A 15227-nucleotide genomic window follows, 5' to 3' on the forward strand; every position below is an offset into this window, starting at 1 on the left:
CCGTCACCCCTCCACTCACGAAATCCCAAAGGTTTCAGAAGCTCTTGTTTGATGAACCACAAACAAAGACCACATGGAGATTTCGTCTTGTATCACAACATCACGGTATATACCACATTGTTAATTTTTTTAATTCGAGTATTGTTACCATAGTGTTCTATTAGTTTCAGGTGTACCATATGGTGACTCAACAATTTATCTATTGCTCATCCCAATAGGTGTGCTCCAAATCCCCTTCCCCTGTGCCACCCATCCCCCACCCACCCACCTCCCCTCTAGTGGCCATCAGTTTGTTCCCAGCAGCTAAAGTTCTGTCTCGGTTTCTCTCTCTCCTTTTTCCTCCCTTTGCTCATTTGTTTTATTTTTTAAATTCTACATGTGAGTGAAATCACACAGCATTTGTCTTTCTCTGACTGACTTATTTCACTTAGCGTTATACCCTCTGGATCCATCCGTGATGTTGCAAATGGCAAGGTTTCATCTTTTTTGTGGCTGAGTACTATTCCACTGGATCTCTCTCTCTCTCTCTCTCTCTCCCTCCCTCCCTCCTTCCCCCTCTCTCCCACATCTTCTTTATCCATTCATCAGTTGGTGGCCCCTTGGGCTGCTTCCACAGTTTGGCTATTGTAGATAATGCTGCAATAAACATAGGGGTACATATATCCCTTTGAATTAGCGTTTCCGTATTTGGGGGCGTAAATACATGGTGGTGTGATGACTGATTGTAGGGCAGCTCCATTTTTAGCTTTTCGAGGAACCTCCATACTGTTTCCCAGAGGGGCTGCACCAGCTCGCATTCCCACCCACGGTGCACGAGTCTTCCTCCTTCTCCACATCCTCTCCAACAGTTGCTCCTTGCCTTGTTGATTGTAGCCATTCTCACAGCTGTGGAATTGTATCTCATTGTGGTTTTGATTTGCATTTGCCCGATGATGAGTGACGATGAGCATCTTTTCACGTGTCTGTTGGCCATTCGGATGTCTTCTTTGGAGAAGTGTCTGCTTGGGTCTTCTGCCCATTTTTTAATTGATGGGGTTTTTTTGTTTTGTTTTTGGTGTCGAGTTTTGTAAGTTCTTTATTATTTTTGGAGACTAACTATCAGATAGGTGGTTTGCAAATGTATTCTCTCATTCAGTGGCTTGTATTTTAGTTTGGTTGATTGTTTCCTTCCCTGTGCAGAAGCTTTTTTATTTTGATGTAATTCCAGCAGTTTATTTTGGCTTTTGTTTCCCTGGCCTCAGGAGACGTATCTAGAAAGAAGTTGTCTGATGTCGCAGAAATTACTGCCCGAATACCACAGTTTGTTTACGCATTCCTCTGCTAATAGACATTTTGGGTTGTTTCCACCTTTTTACTCTTGTGAATAGCACTGCTGTGAACATTAGTATGTAAGTTTAAGTACCTGCTCCCAGTCCCTTGGGGTCCATACCAATGAGCGGTATGGTGGGGTCACGTGGCAGTTCAAGGTTTGACCTTTAGGACGCCTGCCCCCCACCCCCCAGGCTGATGTGGCCCTGCAGGATATGTTAGGGGACCTTGCTTTCCTCGGACAGCCTTAATGAAGCTTGCATCTTCTCCTTCCTCCGTGTGAGCGCTCCTCGCAGTCCAGTGCTCCTGTGGGAGGCATTTGGCTCCACAATAGGGCTCACCCTCCCCGGTCCCCACCACTGTCTGACCTAAAGCTTTGGTAGCAGAGGACTGGTTGGACAGACTTGGGGCTGTGGTCGGACCCTGCCCCTTGCAGGGGCCACAGCAGCCTCTGTGGGCTGCAGAGGTTTTTACCAGACGCTGACTCCTGTTGATGGAACATTCAGCTGAGACTTCCCCTTCAGGACAGGGATGTGGGCGTGTGTCAGCCCGTGTTAACACGCGTCTTTTTGTCTTGTCTCAGAGTAAAACGTGATTTGTCTTGTAAGTGGAAGTGGAAATTTTAAGCTGTAATTGGAGTTTGGGATTTTCAAAAATAGAAAGAGATAAGAAAGTGCTGGGTTTGGGCTGTCAGAAGCTGTCCTCAGCTGGTCTTGCCCGTACGGAACCCTCTCGACGTCCTGTTTCTTCCCTTCAGTTACTTGATGATACTTGAAACAAGCACCAGGTTGGTTTTAATTTTTTTTAACAGAGGCCTCTTTCCCCCCCGCTCCTCATCTCCATATTTCTTTGGTTGGAAAAAGTGATTTTGAGAAATTTCAGTCCCTGTAACATTTGGTAAATTTATATAAATAATGGCTTACATATGTTTCAAAGTCTTTCACACGCCTCCCTCCCTTGTTCCATCCAAAAGCCCTGTGAGGAAGGCAAGATAGTTTTTCAAATAATAATTTGTCTTTGCTTTATAGTGTGTGCTGGTGTGTTTAAGGTGACATGGATTCTAGACGGCAGAGTCAGGACAAGAACCCAGGTCTCCTGTCACCTCCTTGAGGACCCCTCCTTCTCCTGCACCCATCCCTCCCGGCTGCCTTAGAGGCCCCATCGTAATCCTCTGTCCCCTGTTCCCCATCTCCCTAGACTGTGAGGCCTTATTTATCTTTGTACCTGTCACAATTCCTAAACTATAAGAAGTGTTCTGTAAAGCTGGTTGATCAAATGAGTGATGATCTATCTCTCTAGCAGGTTTTGTTTTTAATTATTATTATTATTATTATTTACTGTTTTTTTAGAGGGGTGGCAAGGGGCAGAGGGAGAGGGAGAGAGAGAATCTTAAGCAGGCTCCACACCCAGTGCAGAGCCTGACATGGGGCTCGATCTCACGACCCTGAGGTTATGACCTGAGCCGAAATCGAGAGTTGGATGCTTCACCAGCTGAGCCCGCCAAGTGGCCATCTCTCGGAATGTTTTCAGGGTCTGTTCCCAATATGGTTTTAATTATATGAATGAGTGGAAGAAGGAGAGGTGTACCGTAGGGAGCACTGATGGCCATTGGGTGGTGCCTTCAGTCTCTGTCATTGCTGGGCTCCTGTCCATGGGGCAGGGTTGGGGCCTGGGCTCTGATTTGTGTTGTGGAAGGAGGAAGAAGGGGTACAATTCTGGGTCTGTCAGGGGTTCGTCCAGCTGCCTGATTACACCTACCTGTGGGCCTAGCCTTGGAGACCAGCTTCCTGGAGCACACAAGCAGGGACCTGTGGTGGGTCTGGGTATCTTTATGGAGAGTCCCTCTATCCCAGAACCTGTAGGAGGAGAGGCCATCTTTCTCAGCAGGAACCGACCTGCCCACTCTGCTGCCAGCCTTTGACCTGTGTCCTCTTCAGCCTCTTCAGCCAGTGCCAGAGGATCACCCGCGCCCAGCAGGCTGAGGGCTGGTTCTGAGGGCTACACAGGCGGACCGAGCAGGAATGACCCCCTAGGTCCCTCAGAGAGGTTTGTATCTTGGCATACAGCCTTGTACAGCATCTTTTGAAGGTCGTGTCTCCACACAGCTCTTAGCCCCAAAGGTCCCTCATCACCTCTCTGGTCTCCATGACTCAAGCAGACACCACACATGAGCTGTAGCAGGGATAAGAGAAGGGCAAAAGCCCTCAGAACCTATAGGGAGAGGGTACCAAAGCCCATGCACCCCAGAGGCTGAGTCCCTGGGCGGCTTCCCGGAAAGGTTGTGGCCAGAGGTAAGCAACCGGCATTTTATTTCATATTTCGGTTTCCAAATATTGAGGAGAAATTAAAAAACCAGGATTGCAGTTACTAAACCTGAGACCACCCTCAGGTTTAGTAATTCACTAGAAGGACTTGGAACTTAGCGAGGCTGTTCTAGTCCTGATTGCTGTTTAGTATAGCAAAACGGATGCAGGTGAGACTCCGCAGCAGGGAAAGGCACACAGAGAAAGTTCCAGACGTGAGCTTCCGGTGGACTGCCCTCGGTGGTGTTGGACAGACAGCACTTCCTTCTCCCAGCAATGGTGTAGAACACGTACAGGTCACTGAGAAACAGGGAAACCCACCGAAGCCTTGGAGTCTGGGCTTTGTGTTTGTTTTGGGGATCAGTCATAGAATTATGGCTGACTCCCCACCCATGGTCTCCACGCGCCTCCAGAGGTCAGGGTGAGCTGGTCGCACGCAGACCAAGGCCCTTAGCCTAAGTCACACTGTTAGCATAGACTGTCTGGTATATCCCAAGGCACGCAGGTAAACAGAGGCAGGACGTTCTGAGGGCTCAGAAGTTACTGCCCAGAAGCCGGGCAAGGGCCAAGCATACCTGTGGGCAAGGTGAATCCTTGACCATATGAGCCTCCCCATAAAGACTTCGTAAAGCTACAGAGACCCCGAAACTCAACAAGCAAAGGCAAAATGAGAACTATGTCCGACTCACAGAAGTTTGGTCTCTGAACTTGTGAGAACGTGTCAGAATTCAAGTCCCAGGAGTGTCTTTGGGATCATGTCTATGGGTGGGAATGAGTGTGGATGGCTGAACGTGCACGCGCACACACACGCACACACGCATGCACACACAGGCGCAAGGTGACACTGCCCAAGGAGAGCCCGGAGAGCGGAGGCACCTGGGCAGGTGTCATGCTGGCTGCAGAAGAAGCATCTGTGCATGTCCCTGAGGTAGAAGCAATGCATTGAAAATGAGCATTTCTTTCCACACGGGCCACTCGGCTTCTGAGGTACCTTGTCACTGTCAGGATGAGTCACATGTGGAAGCCGAGGGCCAGACGAAGTCTGTGAACATAAAAGCAGGCACCTGGTGAGTCTGAGTTTAAAATAAGAGGACAGCCTCATTCGGGAGAGAGATTGAACCAGGAAATGAAATGGCTGTAAGGAGAAGCAAAGGCTTGCACCCGTGCCAGGGATGGGAATGGGGGCAGGGGGTCGGGGGGGAGGTGGGGAGTGCGGAAGGCTGCAAAAGAGGCCCTGCCTGACTTGCCCACACCTGCCGGTACTCCTGGCCTGTCTGGTTCCTGGTTGGCTGTGGGGTGGCCTTCCCACTGCTCCCCATCCCTCCTCCTGTGAGCCAGGTACCAGCCGTTCACCCAGAGCGGGGAAGACTTTAGAAACCCATGCAATGCCCTGACAGCCCCCAGGCACTGGCGAATATGTCTTGCATATTTTGAAAACATTTTCTGGGTGGCTTTGATGCCTGTGGACAGGATAGTCTATGGGATGCAGCAGGTGAGGAGGCTGCAGAGTGAGATACAGGCTCTTTGTGGATGGTCCCGCATGCCAGGCTAAGGAGCGTGAGCCCTATCTTCTGGGCAATTCAGGGTCTTAGCAACTGAGCCACAGAGTGAGATTTTCCCAACCAAATGACAACTTCCCCGGCCACCAAAGGGAAGAGGGTGAGCTGAGGTCAGGAGTCCACCACGGTCCACCAGGTGTGAGGGAAAAGGAGAAGCACGCCACGCTCAGAAGAGTAGTTCCGGAGTTCGAATTGGCAGGACTGATCAGGGTGATGGGCAGAGGCAAAGCTTCTTTGCGCTGGGAAGAAGAGGGCTGCGTGATTGTTCTGTTAGCAGAAACAGGCAACCCAAGGGAAAGGAGCACGTTTGGAGAGAAGATAAGGAAGCTGTCACTGAAAGTCCATGTGAAATCCCCATGGAAGGGGCCAGTGGCCTAGTCCCTCCAAGTCTGGGAGCAAGGGGGTGTAAGTCAGGGCTGGAGGCATAGATCAGTGAGGACCACAGATGACATCTGAAGGACAGAGTCTCCAGAGATGCTATATCTCACCTGCCTAGAAACATACGCATCAGATTAAAATATTTGGAAATTCCAAGGTGTTCTTCCTGTGCGGGTGCGGCTTTGCTTCATGCAACTACAGACTGAGGTCACCTTCCGGGCTGCCTGTGGCTTCTGCCTCCTTGGAGCCCACCAATGGTGGCTGACTTCTAAAGCCCCCTTCTTCCTGCCTTCCCCTTCCTCAGTGTCCTCACTCTTTGGCCCTTGCTGGGTCCCTACCATGCTCCGATGGCTTTTGGGGCTGAGGAAGCCACCAGAAGTCAGAGAAAGGTTTTTAGCATTTTAGGCATTAGAACCAGGGCAGTCACAGTCTCCAGTGCTCTATGTTATAGATGAGAAAATTGAGATCCAAAGATAGAAGTGCTTGGTCAAGCCACAAAACCAGCTTGGCATTATGAGGGCAGGGCCCTTCCATGCCCGCTGACACCTGGCCTGGCTCCTTGACACCCCAGACTGAGCCCAGAGTCTGCTGTCTTCCAGGACTACACGCGGGTGGTGTGCCCTGTGATTGACATCATCAGCTTGGACAACTTCAACTACATCGAGTCCGCCACGGAGCTCAGAGGGGGTGAGTGGGACCAACGCCTTCTCCCCAGCAAGGAACCACCACTACCCCGGTCAGATCTTTCTAGGGGAAGAATGGGGAGAGGTCTCTAGTTGTTTGTCTGGAACGTCCAGCCCTGTGTCCTGTAATGTCAGTAGCCCAACAGTAGCCTTAACCACTGAGACTATGAATGCAACGGCCCAGGTCCCGTGCAGGACGCATCCAGACCCCAGAGCTCTGGCTCCGATGTGGGCTCACCCTGGGATGAGGAGGGAAGGCAAGGACATCCTGGCTTAGGTGGGGCCTCACCTGTTCCGGCACCACAGTCTTGGGCACCACACACTCTCTGAGACCCACCATGGTTGTGCTCAGGACCTAGTGCTGGTCCCCCAAGACCGATCTGAGATGACTCAGCCCCATAAAAACCTGCTCGCACCTTCCCAAGACTCCTGACCAAGGGCCGCACCCATGACTGTCTGTCCTGTCCCCCTTGGGTTCTGTTGAACCTGACTCTATCATCTGCCCTTTATCCCCTCACCGTGCCAAGCAGGGAAGGCTCAGAGAGGGAATAAGAAGTAGAAAGAAACTGTGAGAGGGACACCCAACTGCCTCCTTGCTGATGAGCCTGGGTGAGACCTGCTGTCTCCAGGCCCACCTTCCCTGGATGTGTTCACAAGCTTCTAGAAAAGGGATGTGTTGTGCACATCAGCTGAGTGGGTGTTGTTCTAGGGTTTGACTGGAGCCTCCACTTCCAATGGGAGCAACTCTCCCCAGAGCAGAAGGCTCGGCGTCTGGACCCTGCTGAGCCCATAAGGTAAGTCAGGTCAGGGGTGGGTAGCATCACCACTGGGTCCTTCTCTCTGCCACATCGTACAGCAGGCATTTCATATTAGACGCTCAAAAGATTGGGAAGAGACCAAAAGAACCTTTGGCAGGCCAGCCCTCCTTTACCCTTACTTTAGGAGTTTCTGTCTTCAAGGAGACTTCTAAGGGGACAGAGGCCTGGTAAGACCCGTACTAAGGAGCTGCTCAGTGTGGTCCTCCCATACATGTGCTACCATGTACTTAGGCTTCCCATTAAATGCTGGAGGGTCCCAGGTGGTCCTGCTTGAGCCTCTGACGAGGGGAAGATGGTTTGTTCAGGCCAGAGCAGGACTGCTAGGTCTTGGATGTCAGGATTCAGCCAAAGAAGGTCAGTTCACTTACTGCCAGCTCCTGCTGCTTAGTAACACCCACATCTGCGCTCGGCCCCATGCAAAGACAGGATGTCGCATTGACTCTGGGTTCTTCAGCAGAGCCGCGGATGCTTTCTCCTGGTCTGCATTCTCCCTTCACATAGGAGGCTCGCAGCACATGGGTTTGGGGCCTCTCAGAGGACCGGGGTAGACGGGAGCATGATGTCCACCCTGTGCGGGAGCCTGGGTTCTCAGCTTCTAGGGCGTATGGTCTGTATGTTCCTACCAAAGATGGGCGCACCTACCCCAGAACCGTGGATCTCCACACTGACCCTTGTGGGCCTCAGGTGGGGTGTCGGGGGTCCAAAGTGCTTGGAGACGTATGCAAAAGGCCCCTAGGGTGCACTTTCTCTGGCCAGTGACTTAGGGATGCCCCAGATTCTTCGTGGGCATCTCTCTATCTTCGGACCTGCCATGTGGTAAATGTTGGATCATTTGCACTGAATCAGCTTAAGTCAGATGGGAAGCAAGGAGCTCGGAAGAGCCAAATGCTGACGCTTCCGACAAATGTGTATGGCTAGGAAGACTTCGCCGGGGACCAATGTCTCACCCACCTGCCGGCCCCTTCCCCCTTCCCAGCCTTCATGAGCTGGAGCGGTGCCAAGAGGGAGATTGGAGCCAGACAGCATGCTGGCTAGTGGCTTCTACTTCTGAACCTCTTTACCACGTGGGGCAGCTTCTCAGTTACCCCCTGTGGGCGGCCCCCGATGGGGCAGCCAGCCAAGTCAAGGACAAGGGCAGCTGTGCTGGTGCAACTTACCTTCTGTGGCCCAGTGTGTGGGTGTCTCAGGGCAGCTTCTGTTCTTGTGGGAATATCTCTCTCATCAGAGAGCGAGTGTTTCCCAGGCTCAGTCCAGGGAACGCCCGGGGGTCGTGGCCCTGGGAGACCAGGTTTCTTGACCTGCTATCCATCAACTACCTGACATGGGAGAAAACTCTCTGGCCCTACTAGATGAGGGGCCAGGTCCCTGCGGGCTCATCTGCCTTTCCCCGCTGTTGATCCTTCTAGATACAAGTCCTGGTGCTCACTGGGTTATCTGGTTGGACTCTGCTGGGCTCGCCTGCCTTCCTCAGCAGGACTTTGCTTTCCGAGTGGCTTCTCTGGCTTCTCTCTCAGTGGCCAGGGGCAGGGGAGGTGGGGGCAGGACCCCAAGGAAGAAGACGAAGGTGAGGGTGTGCTAGTTTGTTGGGGCTGTAGCAACATGTCACCCACGAAGCGGCTTCTCGGAAGAAACATACCGTCCTGCAGGTCCGGAGGCTAGAACCACAGAATCAAGGTGTCGATGGGGTTGTTTCCTTCTGAGGGCTATGCCGGCCTCTTTCCTTGGCTTGCTTTCTTCTTCTTTTTTTTTTTTTCTTTTTAAAGAATTATTTATTTATTTTAGAGAGACTATAGGAGCGTGGGGGAAGGGCAGAGGGCGAGAGGGAGGAGAAGTGGATTCCCTGATAAGTGGCGAGCCTGATGCAGGACTAGATCCCAGGACCCTGAGATCATGACCCGAACCAAAACCAAGAGTTGGATGTTTAACCCACTGAGCCACCCAGCCGCCCCCTCCTTGACTTTCAGATGGCCATCTTCTCTGTGTCTCTTCCCATTATGTGCTCTCTGTGCAAGTCTGTCTCTCTGGCTCCACGTTTCCTTTGTGTAAGGACACTAGGCACGTGGGGTTGGGGTCCACCCTGATAACCTCATTTTAACTTGATTACCTCTATAGAGACTTTCTCCCCAAATAAGGCCACATTCCGAGGTACTGGGGGTTAGGACCCGAATATATTATTTTAGGGTGACATAACCCCTCACTGAGAGTTAAGGGGGGAAGAAAAGGGAGAGAGCCCAATCTCAAAACATGGGTGTGCCATTAATGGGTGCTGCCTCAGTCCTCCTCCTCTGCCTGGGCTCCCAACAGTGGAGCCCCCAAAGAGAGCCACGCTGGGCAGAGCCTATAGGAGATTCCGGCAGAGGATCCCCGGGCCCTCAGAACAGTGGGCTTCTGAGCAAGTTCTGGCCCTCTACAGAAGGCATGCTGATGAGAAAATGAGCCTGTCTGTGAGGTCAGGAGTTTTAAAATCAAAAGGAAAAACCCAGGAGTCTGTTCTTGTTTTAGGTAACACATTGACCCTTGTAAAGTGGAAAAGCAGTGGAGAGAGAAGCGTGTGGGGTTCTGCCTGGTGGGGCAGATGACTGGGATGGTGATCCCTCTCTGCTCTCCCATAACTTTCTCTTTCCCTTCTGAATGCACAGGACTCCCATCATAGCTGGAGGGCTCTTCGTGATGGACAAATCCTGGTTCAATTACCTGGGGAAGTACGACACGGACATGGACATCTGGGGTGGAGAGAATTTTGGTGAGTCACTGTCTCTGCATCCAGGGGCCAGTGGCATCTTTGTGTCCTGGGCCCACAGGCATCTGAGATGAGGGCCTAAGGAGGGCAGTAGGTCACTCCTTGGGGGCAAGGCCAGGTGGGGCATGAGAGGAGTGGTTGCTGGGAAGCTGGAGGTAACGGGGCATTTCTCCAGGGGGAAAGCCTCCCCAGGAAGACCATCAGGGGCAAGTTGACAACAGGCCAGCTGGGAGCAGGGAAAGGGAAGGAACATTGGTCATGCCAGGACGGGGCTGGGAGTTTGACAGACCTAGCTCCACGGATTTTTACAACAACCCGAAGAAGCAGCTTCGGCGGCTGTAGGGTAGCTCAATGTTATGAGCTCCTTGGGGGGGGGTCCCAGACTTCTCTCTCTCCTGGGGCTGCAGAATGAGCTCTATACCACTGTGGTTTGGGAACCCGTGCCCCCTTCCACCCTCACCCCTTCCTCTTTCACTGAGATAAGGGCCAGACGCTCCCAGACTTCCGTAGCGACTACCCCAGACCCTCTTCATTAACCCGCTGCTGAGTACTGTGTGCACGGGGCAGCCAACAGATGTTTACCAAATGTTACAGGGGTCGCCATCAATCCTTTTCACCCCCAGGCACCTACCCTCAAATCCCCGAGTTCAGTGCTCCAAGCTCAAGCCTGCCTCGGGCCGGGATTCAGCTCTGTTTTGTTCCCAGCCATCTCCGGGGCTTCTAACAGTGCCCCCATGAAGGAGGCTTCTATAACTACTTGTTGAATGAAGCACCGAGGAGGACAGCAAGAGGCAGGTGTGTCACCGGGCACTGTTCGGCACGGGTCCCCAGGCGGTGGCACGGCCCCGAGAACGGATGATCCGTGGGCCCTGTCTGGCGTTCAGCAGTAATCCCATGCATCGTCCTCTGCCATTGTTTTCTCCTGTCCCTGCCTCCGGAGTATTTTATGGCTTTCTTCCTCAGTCACTAAGAGTTATTTTCCAGAAATTTATGGCTGCCAGCCTGACCCACAGCATCTGTTCTCCCAAACTGGGCAGTGTAGAGAAATCCATCAGACAAGTACCATTCGGGGACCCAGATTAGAAGCTCAGCAAACAAGCAGGAAAAAAAAAAAAAAGCCCAAGCCCCCGAAACCAAACTGATTCCCCTGTCTGGCACCCAGTCCTGGAACGTAACAGGGAAATCGGTTACAGGTTGAAGATCAGCGCTGCCTGCACAGGCCCAGGAGAACCTGGGGCCCGATAGGGCCTTGTCCTTCCCTCTCGTGATCCGTAGCGATGTGCTCTGGCCTTTCCTCCCGCCGTCAAGTGACTCCTTCCTGCAGCCCGTTTGATAGACAGCAGTCCTCTCGTTTCTGCTCCAGTGCCATTTATGACAATAGCGTTCACCGCTTCACAGTTCGGCACACTGAGTCGTTGCGAATTTGTGTGTTGAATTGTTAGAAAATGCTTCTAGCCCATCTCACGCTAGCCTGTGTCTGGTAGGGCTGACACAGCCTCCCTCAACCTTGCAGAGGGAGTGAGTGTGACCTTTCCTCCATGTGGCAGTCACTTTGGGATTCAGGCGGCACGTTATTTTTCATGATGGCCCGTTCTGGTCCAGCCTGCCAGTCCCTTCTGTGGATGGCGGTGTGGACGCGCACCTGCGCCTGTCCAGGGGCAACCTCAGCTGTTGCCTGCCAGTCGTCTGACGCTCCCAAGTGCTGATTTGAATGAGGAACGCAGGAGGGGCTTCTGAGAAGCTGTGGAAGAAGCATTTTACAGTCCATCACAGAATTTTTTAAACCAGGAAAAAGCATTGCAGACGGTTATCCCAGGAGACACTTTTTCTCCCATCACAACATTCCGTTATGTTATAGCCCGCTCCTAGCGCTTTGAAAGCCATTTTTGGACTTTTTTTTTTTTTTTTTTTTTTTTTTTTTAGCATTTGGTATGTCAGAAGATGCAGTGCTTTTCTGATAGTACGTACATCATGTGGGGCAGTCCAGCTCTGCCGGGGAGCATAGGTAGGCACCTGAGGGCATGAACGTGGGGATTTGGAAGAGCCCGTCAGGATGGAGTGATGATCGGGGGTTTGCTGGGACTGGGGAGCATTGGTTCACCTTCAGAGGAGAGATGATACTGAGGGAAAGAGTTCTCCAGGGGATGGCAGGGGGCCTTCTGCACCTCCCAGCTCACCACATCCTGAGAGCCCCGGTGTCATTCACGTGCACTCCTCTCTCCATCCCCAGGACTGTTCTGTTCCCCTCAAAGCCAGCCTCCCACTGGGCCAGAGAGCGCAATCTGAAATCCCCTTCCCTCCCTCTTCCCAGACCAGGCAACCACCGCAGCTGTGGCTTGTCCTGTTCCGTATGGAGTATGGGAAGTTAAGGACACCCCCTCGGCCTTTGCGGTCTATGGCCCTGGGTGACCACGGTGGGCCTGTGGCTAGTGCTTGTTCGGCAGGAGACCTGGGTGCAACGTGATTGTCCCACATGGCATGAAGTACAGTGTTACGGACCAATGTGATGATCTCTGCTCAAGTCCCATGTGTTCATTGCGAAATAATAACAGAGCTTCCAGGCCCAGGAGTGCTGAGAACTTAAAAGATCATTAAAAGGAAGAGTTTCTATTGGTGCATTTCTATGTGTGGACTTAGGGATAACAGTAGCCACCTCAATGCCCACCGCTGCCCGCGCCATGTCCCCTGTCCTGAGCTGGCCAGGGTACAGTGGGGCCCTGCTGCTGTGGATACAGTGTCTGTTCGTACACGGGACGTGTGGCTCCGTGCAAGCTGGAGTCATCGCATTCAGCGGAGCCTGTGTCTCAAGCTCCCTCCAGAAACCAGACTAGAAAATGGAATTGGAACCTTGGTGGGTCTGGCCGAGCTATGGTGTACGAATAGCTGTAGTTTGGCTTCTGGGGAGAAAGCATCCCCTTTCCCATCCAGCAGTCATGGGCTTGGCGCATAGACACTAGGCTGGTGGAGGGTGGGGACGGGGGCCCCGGGGCCCTGGTCGGACAGCCAGTGGGTTGATGAGGTCACAGGAGGAAAGAAGTGAGGGTGGAGGGTGAGGAGATTCACCCTCACATAGGAGTCTGACGTCTAAAGAAAATAAGATAGCAGTGCCCCCCATGAGGGTAGAATAATTACCCGTCTCCCTGTCTGCAATTCAAAGTGGATTAGGGCCTGTGCGAAGCTCATCACCGGGGAGGTTGTGGCGGCGCTGACTCAGCGAGAACCCCCCTATGGAATCCCTCCATTGTCTTTTCGCCCCGTCCCCTTCACTTAAGAAAGTGATGACTTGGCAGGAGCCGCAGACGTGGAAAGAGGAGGGTCTGGGCAATGCCCCACACCTCCCCGCACAGCCCTTCTGATGCATGAGCCCCCCCCTGCCTGGCGCCTCTGGATTATGAGACTTTCCCGAGTCAGCACATCCCCGGGGGGACAGTCATGCTGACGTCAGTGGTGTAGACGAGGGCAGGCAGCTCCACTTCTGGGTGTTAAATATCCCTGTGAACCATCACGCTCAGCTGCACACTCCAGACTGCCCGAGTCAGGCCCCGGGTCTCCGGTCACCACCTTTCTAACACGCAGGACCCTGAAGCCTAGAAGCTGTTCCTGCCTCTCGGGGTGCAGGCACCTTTGGGAGGCATCGGCGGCACTGAGGGGGCGCGAAGACGGACATTTGTCAGGACTGGATGGAGGTGCTGGTAGTGGCTGGTCTTAGAGAAGCCTCTCTTATTGGCCTCTGAAAGCCTCGAAGGCAATGTCTTTGTACCCGGAGCGGCACTGGTCGACGGAGGGCTGAGCTCTGGAGCGGGGAGCGGTGCTTCAGCCCCCAGGCACTGGATGGCAGGGGTCAGGTCGGACCACTGCTGATCATAACATAAGGACATCCACAACCATGAGCACGGTCGTTAGGATGACTAACAAGCTACCACCAGAGGGAGAGAGACCAAACAGAGCTCAGCCCCTTCTCACCAGGGGTGGATAAAGAGGTCATTTCCCCCCCATGACTCAACGTTTGCAGGGTTGAGATACGGGGCAGTTTTCAGCTAAAGCACCAGACGCAAGACAATGAGGAGGAGGAGGGCGGGTTTGACAGGTGGGGGAGAGGAGGCAGGCAGCAGTGGCCTGTGGACGGGCGGCCAGGGGCAGAAGGTGCACGTTATCTGCTGGGGTCCAGCGCCCCTCAGTCGAGCATCACACGGCCCCTGGAAGCCGGTGCTGGAGCCAGGACAGAGCTGGGGCTGGGGAGGGATGAAGGGGAGCCCTCAGCATCAAGTGAACCATGAGGTCAGCCGAGGAAACAGGGTCAGGGGGACCCTGTAAAGACAGAGCCTTGGGGTGGAAGACTGCCAGCAGACCGGAAGGAAGGTGAGGGACCAGGGTCAGATGACTACTTTCCAAGGTGGGTCCTGTGTCTACAGTGGCAGAAGGTAGGACTCAGGGATGTGGAGGGAAGCAAGATGGCAGGCAAGGGGAGCACAGAGAAACAGGTTGCTGGGGTAGGAGGGGGTGGGGGAGGGAACTGAAGCATCGTTTGGAGGGATTCGCTTTGTAAATGAGGAGGGACATATGTCTTATTTGAATACATGGAAAGGAAGAGACCATGGCCAAAACGTATGCGTATTTTGGGAAGAGGGCTGGCACCAAATTTGTAGGTTATATCTAGTAAACCAGATCTCCGTCTCTAGTTTTGAAAGATGAGATGGTTTTCCTTTTTTGGAATTGGAGCAGACCGTATTTTGAGATCCTGGGGAGGAAGGGATTGGAGCACAGCAGACTTCTGGAGCACACTGTTTAGGAAGATGTCCTGAGACTGAAGTCACACACGCACTGACAGTCCCACGGGCTGACCCCTGCAGCCAGCCCCCCAGTGCACTCACGGCAAGGTGGAGTGGTGGGGGGTGGCGGTCAGCTAAGCTCTCTTATGCTACATGTCCCACCCCCACCCCCATGAATACCAGTCTGGGACATGTGAGCTCCACAGTGCCCCAGCCAAACACCACATTGCTACGTATTGGGGGCTTGATAGAAAGTCAAAATCTGGAGTGTTCTGTCCACAAATTTCAAGTGGTGTTGGTGGCAGAAGAAAGCTGGAAGCAGGCACAGGAGGCCAGTGCTAACAGGGTCTGTGCTTCAGAGACTGGCTTCAGGGACGTCTGATCATAGCTGTGGCTCATCTTTCCATCCTACTTAAGTGTTCCCTGTAGTCTCAAAATTGTGTTTCATTTGATGTGGATGGCCATCCTGCAGCATGGACCCTCGGTGAGGTGAAGCAGGTATCCTCATGGACACGGGCCTGGGGGCTGCTGTGGAGTCGGGGCTGCGGACCCCAAGGCCAAGCTCTTCCTGTTTCCCTCCCTCCGTGTTCTTGCTGTCATTTGGAAGCAATCCTGAAAGAGTTCTTTCTTTATCCTAGCGCACACACATTGTCCCTACCGTGTCCCCGA

General features: G+C 53.1%; 1 protein-coding gene across 1 annotated transcript in view; it reads left to right on the forward strand.

The window, feature by feature from the left end:
* The window catches only part of LOC111154121 (polypeptide N-acetylgalactosaminyltransferase 14), a 203971-nt gene that overhangs the window by 171444 nt on the left and 17300 nt on the right, over positions 1 to 15227 (forward strand). Inside the window, exons 7-9 of the mRNA XM_022513524.1 lie at positions 6148 to 6235; positions 6941 to 7025; positions 9689 to 9792. Of these exons, the coding sequence (XP_022369232.1) occupies positions 6148 to 6235; positions 6941 to 7025; positions 9689 to 9792 (277 nt within the window). The remainder of the gene's footprint in view (positions 1 to 6147; positions 6236 to 6940; positions 7026 to 9688; positions 9793 to 15227) is intronic.

The sequence above is a fragment of the Enhydra lutris genome, unplaced genomic scaffold (genome assembly GCF_002288905.1).
Source record: "Enhydra lutris kenyoni isolate GAN:26980312 unplaced genomic scaffold, ASM228890v2 scaffoldscaffold35, whole genome shotgun sequence".
NCBI lineage: Eukaryota > Metazoa > Chordata > Mammalia > Carnivora > Mustelidae > Enhydra > Enhydra lutris.